This window comes from Mytilus edulis, chromosome 14 (assembly GCF_963676685.1).
Source record: "Mytilus edulis chromosome 14, xbMytEdul2.2, whole genome shotgun sequence".
NCBI lineage: Eukaryota > Metazoa > Mollusca > Bivalvia > Mytilida > Mytilidae > Mytilus > Mytilus edulis.
In genome coordinates this window covers 50,087,971-50,098,270 of record NC_092357.1, presented here as the reverse complement: position 1 = coordinate 50,098,270, position 10,300 = coordinate 50,087,971, and the positions used below count along the sequence as shown (strand labels likewise).

At 32.7% G+C, this 10,300-nt stretch overlaps 1 protein-coding gene across 1 annotated transcript; it reads right to left on the bottom strand.

The window, feature by feature from the left end:
• Nucleotides 1–1,464: 1,464 nt before the first annotated feature.
• LOC139504298 (tereporin-Ca1-like) lies at nucleotides 1,465–6,716 on the bottom strand. Its single transcript, XM_071294362.1, has 3 exons — nucleotides 6,672–6,716; nucleotides 2,338–2,589; nucleotides 1,465–1,971 (listed from the first exon to the last, which is right to left on the bottom strand). Exons 1-3 carry the CDS (start codon nucleotides 6,714–6,716, stop codon nucleotides 1,573–1,575), a joined length of 696 nt encoding a protein of 231 aa, XP_071150463.1. The 3' UTR covers nucleotides 1,465–1,572.
• Nucleotides 6,717–10,300: the final 3,584 nt, after the last annotated feature.

The window sequence follows — 10,300 nt, the reverse complement described above, 5'->3', positions numbered from 1 at the left end:
TAGGTCTATTTTGGGATCAAAAAAATGTGTCGGTTAAAGCAGTATGTTGGAATACTCAGATGTGGAATTACGCAGGTTACACAATCAATTTGTCAAAATATGTCGTAAAGATGCACAAACCCCTCATTTCTGTAACATTTGGTATCTTCTAGAGCGTTGCCTCATTGGCAATCATACCACGTCTCCTTTTTGATATTAATCAATTTAATCGACTACTAGTCTTAATGCCACATGAAGCATATTTTTCTATGTAAAGAATTTATCTTACCAACTATCTTAACACTTGTCATTAATTAATCCACTCCGAAAGATCCATAATACCTGTGCACAGGGTTAATCCAGGACTATTTGACAGAATGAAGTTGATATAATAGTTCGCCGTGAAAAAAAACAAAGAGCCTGTGTTATAAAATTCGAAATTTAAGGCGAAGGACATGTGAACAAAATTCTATAAAAGAAATTTGCACGTGAATATAATAGAACTGCCACTGGAAAACCAAACACAATTGTATTATGGAAACAGCACATTGAGGTAGATTAATTTTCGATCATTTGAAATATGGCGATCTGATGCTCTTTTTAGCAGGTAAGCTTTAAAATTTTTATTTCGTGTCGAATATTTGATTGATCGTTGACAACGATCGGTCCTTGACAACGATCGGTCCTTGACGAGTTGATCTGAAAGATGGTCCACAGATATTTGTATGTGACGTCAGTAGTTTCCCCTGCAATCTTTATAAATGTATGAAATGTAATAGGAGTCTGCTACGAAACATCGTTGTTGTAAATTGGAGAAAAAAATAGTTAATATTTTCGCCTTTCAACCTTATTGCAGTTTAACTGCAATAAGGTTGTTGAAAGGCGAATGTGTTGGTCTAATAAGTGATTTAATTTGTAATTGAGGCTAAAGTTTGTAGTCTACCATATTAATACAAAATTATTTTGGTATTGGTTGTACATGTATCTTGCAGATATTTGTGAATAAATGACTAAATTAAAACCTTCCGAAAGCGCTCCCTCCCTCTCTCACAAATGTTGCTAAATATTTAGTTTTTTGTCGTTTTTATTTGGTGTTATGGGGTTGTCTGTTTTGATTGCTCCTTTGGTTTTATCTCCCTCTTGTGTTATGGTTTTTACCGTCCTTGTACATGTGTTAATGGTTTTTTTTATCTTTATCTTTTTTTTTGTTTCTATCTCCCTCATGTGTTATTGTTTTTATCTTCCTCTTTTGTTATTGTTTTTATCTCCCTCTTGTGTAATGGTTTTTATCTCCCTCTTTTTTTTTTTATTGTTTTTATCTCCCTCATGTGTTATTGTTTTTATATCCTCTTATGTTATTGTGTTTTTATTGTTTTTATCTCCCTCTTGTGTAATGGTTTTTATATTCCTTGTGTTAATGGTTGTTATCTCCCTCTTTTTTAATTTTTTTTATCTCCCTCTTGTGTAATGGTTTTTATATCACTCTTGTGTTATTGTTTTTATTACTGACCAAATAAGGTGATATAAGATTACCTTTCAATCATATACATTACAAAAACAATATTTCTTTACCATGTTATGTTAACTAAAAGTTTAAAGTAAATTCCGAACACGTGTTCTCAAATTTTCTGCAAGGTCAAGTAACTCCCGAGGTCGGACGATGATACGAACGTTAGCCTTATGACTGGTTCCCATAATTCCGACGACTTCAAATTCACTGTCCTGTATAGAAATTGTTCTCGTATGGTAGTAATACTCTCCGCGTCTAAAATTTAATCCACGACGACCGCTTGATCGATAATACATTTGTCTGTACCAGTTTCTATGATCCGTGTAGCCTCTATCAGTGAGTCCAACCCCTAGCCAGTTGCTGTGGAAATCAAAACTGTATGGACAACTCCACATGACGACAGCTCTCTTCCTAGCTGACGATATCAACCAGGATGCAGTTCCGTAGGTACCAGTTGCGGTATCCGGGGTTTTATGTGCTATCTGCAAATTTAGAAAAAACAAAAAGTATATGTGCAGTTTAAACTGGAGGCGATACATTGTGCAGAATAATGGAGTAACTAGGTGTGATAAATAACCAAATTATATGCATCGTGCACAATTAAATATGAATATACGTTTGTACGTATGACGATATCTGAATTTTATCTAACAGTTATTTTTTACATGCATTCTATTCCATCGGATCTTTGTTGTAAGACCAGTACTGTGACAGCGCAATTGTATCAGAACAAATTAAACATACCTTATTTTAAACATTAGTAAGAATTGCTAATCTGGATAAGCCATTAAAGTTTTAAATGAACAGTAGATCAACACATGGACATGTAATGATATTATGCTGCTTACAAATTGTTCCCTTTGACCAGGCAATACTACAACTGGAGGAGATTTAATGATTCCGCCATTATTGCTTGCATCTGGTGCCATAAGTGGATACTTAGTCCAGTTTTCGACTTCTATTGTACACACAACTCGATAACCGGGGGCACCTGGAAGGTTAAAAGTTCCACCGGAAATAACTGCACTAGAAGCCGCTTCTGCGGCAGTAATATCTACTGTCCAGTCGATAACACCAGTCACTCTGCATGGCGACCAGACCTACAATAAAAGTGTGTTGCGTTTTGTACATTCTACATTAATTATATAATGGTGTTTGAAATCTTTGTCAAACAAATATTGGATGTTCCTCCTTTACCGGTCCATAAATCAAACAACTATCTGTGGTACGTTTTAATAACCAAATAACTTGTACAGAATTGGATACTCTCTGGATTGAAAGTTAATGAGATTTTGTTTAATATTACGAAATAAGTAGGAATTGAAATATACTCAAATAGGAATCATATGTGTTCGCAGTACGTTGTGGAACATAAAACGAATAGATGAATGATATAGAAAAAACAAAGGAATTATATAATTATCACGTCACTTTGTGCCTTGAATAGCTGCAGCTGTGCTGTGTACCTTCCTGTCCCTAAGGTCAAACTTTGTCCCTTAATTCAAAATAAAGTTCTGAAAAGTAATTTATCATGGTACTTAGATATACTTGTAAGACTTATATTCAGGACTTGCCAGTTCTTTAAAAAATCACGATGCAGGCTATATGTAAATGTTTAAAGTAAAAAAATCCACATCAGAAAAATACTGAAAATGATATAACAACATGTGTTTAATATTTGTATCTGACACTATTTCTTAATCAAATAAATGCCTCTTCCAAAATTTCATAAAACTGATGTAAAACCACCTACATATATACTACCTTAACGTTTATATTTGTTTTCGAAAAGAAAACATGTAATCTGTAATCAGTGATACTGTCATACATCTTTGAATTTAACTTCTTACAAAAATTATTTAATCATTAACAAATTTAGATACATTCATGAAATGTTTGCTAATACATACCAATCAGACAACATAAAACTAAAACAAGTCTCATGTTGGAGAGAGTTAGTGTTGTATGCTGCAAGATTTACACCACTTATGCTAAAATAAAAGATGTTATGGTTTATGCATGCAGGCAATACACATTCCACATGTAATCAAACGATTGAATCAATTGTTCATTCAGGCATTGGAGCATACCAAACTTTACATTCGTGTTTTATCAATAAAATATAGTGGTCACCACTTTATGCTTACAACAACCGAATCTTTCAACTCGTCGTCTGTACTACATTGGTGAGAAACTTTCGTCCCTAATTTATAAGTTACAGAAATGTTTTAATTGAAATTTTCTGGAAAAAAGTGCTGTCATGTTTGCCCATTTATGATGAATTTTTAAGTGATCCCAACTATCGATTCTGTAAGTGCAGGGTTTCCCTTGGGCATTAGTAGTTTATGGGTTTTAGATCTCGTAAATTCTTCAGAATATACAAATCAAGATAACTTAAAGACTGTATACATGGTATAGGGAATCGCATGAACTCAAACAGGTGTTATATCAAAATTTTGTCTTTGGCAAATTGATATAATAATTTGGTCGAATTTCAATAAAATAAGATAGCTATTCTGGTAAAAAAAAATCTATAAGTTTATCATAAAGTAATGACAAAAAAATAATTTTGATTTACAGAACATCCAGTATATTATCTCATAATATATGTGTATCCAAATTAAGGAAATTTGATATATTTGCCAATAAGACAATTTTCAAACAAAGACTTTTTATAGGGTGCCATACGTTCTTCAGTAATGAGCAAAACTCACACATAAGAGCAAACATCAAAAGGCCCCGATATGACAAATGTAAAACAAGTCTGTCATCACAGGGTGCTATTGATACCCATAGATAGCCATACCTGCAACCTTCCAATAAACTGTATTGCTGAAACGTCCGTATAGATGTTTTCATGAGATAATCATTTGTACAGCTATGTTATCCAATATGCTTTTGTCAATTCGCAAACAATCTCTATAAAGACCACTAGAAGAAACGTCTGAATTTTGATAAGTTTTTTAATTCTAATTTCAGATATATTGATGATGCCCTATCAATATATATTTAGTGTGTATAAAAAAAGAAGGTGTGGTATGATTGTCAATGAGACAACTGTCCACAAAAGACCAAAATGACACAGAAATTAACAACTATATTTCACCGTACGGCCTTCAACAACGAGCAAAGCACATACCGCATGGTCAGCTATAAAAGGCCCCGAAATGACAATGTAAAACAATTCAAACGAGAAAACTAACGGCCTTATTTATATAAAAAAATGAACGAAAAACAAATATGTAACTCATAAACAAACGACAACCACTGAATTACAGGATCCTGACTTGGGACAGGCACATACATACATAATGTGGCGGGGTTAAACATGTTAGCGGGATCTCAACCATCTACATGACAAACTTTGTTAAACTAGAACATTAATTTAAAGGTATAGAATTATAACACAAACACACATAGACACACAATAAGAGCTAATCATTGTTCTCGATCAAATCGAATGATTCAATATCAATTTAAACGAGAAAAAAAAGTATTTACCAAAATACTTACATTTCGTTCTGAGTTGGATGCATCAACAACCGACAACGAAGATATATACAATATTATCACCAGATATAACGCCTTTATTTTATCATTATGTTTTGGTATAAAGGTTACAATTGCGCAATCATTTTCCATCTATAGATATTGCATTGTGTGCACCGAATGCAAACAATCTACCTATTTTCGTTAAAGAGGTTGATTTTTAATAAATAGGCATGTAAAGTTGTTTTACAAAGTTATAAATCAACGGCCCGAAATTTAACTGTTAACGGAAAACTTTTACATTTCATGCATGTTGCGTAGGGACATCAATTTTGCCTTGCAAAAAGTAAAATTACAAAAATACTGAACTCCGAGGAAAATTCAAAAAGTAAAACCCCTAATCAAAAGGCAAAATAAAAAGCTCAAAAACATCAAACGTAAGGATAACAGCTGTCATATTCCTGACTTGCTACAGGCATTGTCTTATGTAGAAAATTGTGTATCAAACCGGGTTTTAAAGCTAGCACTAAACCTCTCACTTGTATGACAGTCGCATCGATAAATAAGCGAAACTCTGTGCATGTTCGAGATCAGCTATTTCAAAACGTAAAATTAGCCAATATTAAGGGCATACGATACAGTTTTGATCCCGTATTTACATGTTGATGAAAATTTGCATACAGGCAATTTTTTGCCTGATTAAATCAAGTATGTAATAAAAAATATACCTTCATGTGCTACATTTTGAGGAAAATGAGGTCGAAATTTCAGATATTTGCTCAAAATTCAGATTTGTGGATGTGTCTTTCCTTCCGAAAGAAGTGCATAACTTCTTTGTTTTAAAAGAAAAACACGGTCTGTTTTTTGTTAAATTATTTGTAATTTCTCTTTTATATAAGTATCCTATAAATTTATGATTTTATTTGTTAAGAAATAACTCAAAGTTATCCATTGTTTATGAATGTACAAAAAAACGTAATTTTTTGCTGTATATTTATCAAATTTAAAAAAGTTGCACTATTTACGTTTTCATGAAAATTGGTACACATAATTTTCTTAGGTAATCAAACCAAATGTCATTTTAAAAAAGAGGGGTCCGAGAACTCGTTTTCAAGTTAAATAAGTTTGAATGATAAAAATCAGTCGAAAACTGCATCTTTTCCCGATAAGTCAGTCTGACGTCGCAAAAATAACATTTTTCGTTAGCAACGTCATTACCTAACCTGTAACTTATCGTATGCCCTTAACGTAACAACTTATTATAATGAAACATACATCTAATGGAATTATTCGATAAAGTTATCTCATTTATATAGTGATACGCAGTAATGCGTGTTTAAAAGCAAACTCAGAATTTGGCAATAACATTACTATAGATGACCTCTCACGGTCATTCTAATACAAATGAAAAGCATCAAGGCCTGATCATTCATATTCCTGTGAATAAATGTATCATAGCAAAAAGAATAGTTTCAACTAAGCCTAAACGATATGTTGTATCCTTTAGTACTGCCACGGCGTAATTTACTGAATAAGATGTAATGGAAACTATATGTTTTGCATTGGAAAAAATAAGAAGTGTAGGAAACAAACACACACAACAAAGAGCTGTCATTGTACTCGATTCAATCGAATAATTCAATATCAGATTAAATGAAAAATAAAAAAAATATATATTTTTCAAGATACTTACATTGTGTTCTGAGTTGGATGTATCAACAACCGACACAGAAGTCATAAGCACTACTGTCACAGGATAGAACGCCCTTATTTTATCATTATGATGTGGTGTAAAGGTTACAATTGTGTTATCATTTTCAATAAATAGATACTACTTTTTTTTGTTGCACCGAATGCAAATAAGTAAAATAAAGACATACAATCTACCTATGAGCGTTCAAGAGGTTGATTTTAAATAGATAGCCATGTAAAGTTGTTTTACAAAGATATAAACCAACGGCCAGCAATTTAACTGTTGACGGAAAACTTTTACATTTCATGCGTGTTGCGTATGAACACAAATTTTGCCTTGCAGAAAGTAAAATTACAAAAATATTGAACTCTGAGGAAAATTCAAAGTGTAAAGTCCCTATTCAAATGGCAAAATCAAAAGCTCAAACATATCAAATGAATTGGATAACAACTGTCATATTCCGGACTTGCTACAGACATTGTATTATATAGAAAATGGTGGATTAAACATGGTTTTAAAGCTAGCTAAACCTCTCACTTGTATGACAGTCGCATTGATAAATAAGCGAAACTCTGTGCATGTTCGAGATAAGCTATTTCAAACGTAAAACTAGCCCGTACAGAACCAAACTCCGATACAGTGATGATTGACATAATGTTACGCTTCTTTTACATAAAAGCGTATTTCAATGAAACATTCATCTAATGTAATTATTCGATAAAGTTATCTCATTTATATGTTTATACGAAGTAATGCGTGTTTAAAATCACACTCAGAATTAGCCCATTACATTGCTACAGATGACATCTCACGGTCACTCTAATACAAATGAAAAGCATCAAGGCCTGATCATTCATATACACTAAGCCTAAACAATATGTTGTATCCTTTTGTACTGTCACGGCGTAATTTACTGAACAAAATGTAATGGAAACTATATATGTTTTGCATTGGAACAAATAAGAAGTGTAGGAAACAAACACAAACAACAAAGAGCTGTCATTGTACTCGATTCAATCGAATGATTTAATATCAGTTTAAATGAAAAATAAGAAAAAGTATTTTACAAAATAACTACATTGTGTTCTGAGTTGGATGCATCAACAACTGACAACGAAGTAATATACAATGATGTCACAGGATAGAACGCCCTTGTTTTATCATTGTGATGGGGTGTAAAGGTTACAATTGTGTTATCATTTTCAATAAATAGATACTATTTTTTTTGCACCAAATGCAAATAAGTAAAATACCGACAAACAATCTATCTATGTTCGTTAAAAGGTTGATTTTAAATAGATAGGCATGTTATTAAGTTGTTTTACAAAGATAGAAATCAACGGACATAAATTTAACTGTTAACGGGAAGCTTTTACATGTCATGCATGTAAACTGCCAGAAATTTAATTGTTAACGGAACACTCTTACGTTTCATGCATGTTGCGTAGGGACACAAAGTTTGCCTTGCAAAAAGTAAAATAAAAAAAATACTGAACTCCGAGGAAAATTCAAAAAGTGGAGTCCCTTATCAAATGGCAAAATCAAAAGCTCAAACACATCAAACGGATAGTTAACAACTGTCAAATTCCTGACTTGGTATAGGCATTGTCTCATGTAGAATATGGTTTAAAAGCTAGCTAAACCTCTCACTTGTATGACAGTCAAATCGATAAATAAGTGAAACTCCGTGCATGTTCAAGATCAGCTACTTCAAAACGTAAAATTAGCCCATACAGAACTTAACTCCGAAACAGTGATGCCATAATGTTACGCTTCTTTACATTTGTCGAGAAAGGGAAGTATGACCCGATGGATATCGATACATGGAGTTCGATACATGTATTACCAAACTTGTCAAATAACCAGTCTGTGTAACCTTTGACTGCTGATGCTGATGCGTTATCAAGTGAAAAATTCATTCTGGTGCATTTATGGGTACAAAACCGATTTAAAATCTTTTCTTATCAATAATAACCCCGAGTGTACACGGATAATATATATTATTAGTTATCAAAGGTACCAGGATTATAATTTAGTACGCCAGACTCGCGTTTCGTTTACATAAGACTCATCAGTTACGCTCACATCAAAATTTTTATAAACCAAACAAGTACAAAGTTGGAGAGCATTGAGGAACCAAAATTCCCAAAAAGTTGAGCCAAATACGGCAAAGGTAATCTATGTCTTGGATAAGAAAATCCTTAGTTTTTCGAAAAAAATAAAGTTTTGGAAACAGGAAATTTATAAAAATGACCAAAATGACCACATAATTGATATTCATGTCTGCACCGAAATTTTGAGTTCTGGACTGGTGATACCCTCGGGGACCAAACGTACACCAGCAATGGCATCGGCCCAGTGGTGTACATAGTTATCAAAGGTAACAGACGCGTGTTTCGTCTACATAAGACTCATCAGTGACGCTCATATCAAAATATTTATAAATGATGTGATAACTCATGATAGTATTACAAATAAATGTTCTTTAAATTTCATTCATAATAATATATCTTTAAAGCGAGAGAAAATGTTATTTTTCAATCGATAAAGTTAGCTCATTCATATATTAATACACAATAATGCGTGTTTAAAATCACACTCAGAATTTGACAATAACATTACTATAGATGAACTCTCATGGTCACTCAAATACAAACGAAAAGCATCAAGGCCTGATCTTTCATGTGCTTGTAAAGAAATGTACCATAGGTTAAAAAAATTAGTTTCAGTTAAGCCTAAACAGTATATTGTATCCTTTTGTACTGCCACGGTGTAATTTACTGAACAAGATGTAATGGAAACTATAAATGTTTCGCATTGTAAAGGAGTGTAGGAAACAAAAACACACCGACACACCCAAAAAGTAGCTTATCATTGTATTCGATCATAACCGAATGACTTGATATCAATTCAAAAGAAAACGAATAAAAAAATAATATTTATCAAAATACTAACATTGTGTTCTGAGTTGGATGCATCAACAACCGACACAGAAGTTATATGAACTACAGTCACAGGATAGAACGCCCTTATTTTATCATTGTGATGTGGTGTAAAGGTTACAATTGCGCAATCATTTTCCATCTATAGATATTGCATTGTGTGCACCGAATGCAAATAAGTAAAATACCGACAAACAATCTAACTTTGTTCGTTAAAGAGGTTGATTTTAAAAAGATAGCCATGTAAAGTTGTTTTACAAAGATATAAATCAACGGCAAGCAATTTAAATGTTAACGGAAAACTTTTACAATTCATGCATGTTGGGTAGGGACACAAATTTTGCCTGGCAAAAAGTAAAATTACAAAAATACTGAACTCAATTTGTACTTCCACGGCGTAATTTACTGAACAAGATGTAATGGAAACTGTATGTTTTGCATTAAAAAAAGAAAGTGTACAGGGAAACAAACACACACAGACACACACAAAAAAGAGCTATCAGTTTAGATGAAAAAGAAAAAAACCCAGTATTTATCATAAATTTTTACATTTTGTTCTGCGTTTGATGCATCAACAACCGACACCGAAGTTTTATGCAATATTATCACAGGATAGAACGCCCTTATTTAATCATTATGTTTTGGTGTAAAGGTTACAATTGTGCAATTATTTTCCATAAATAGATA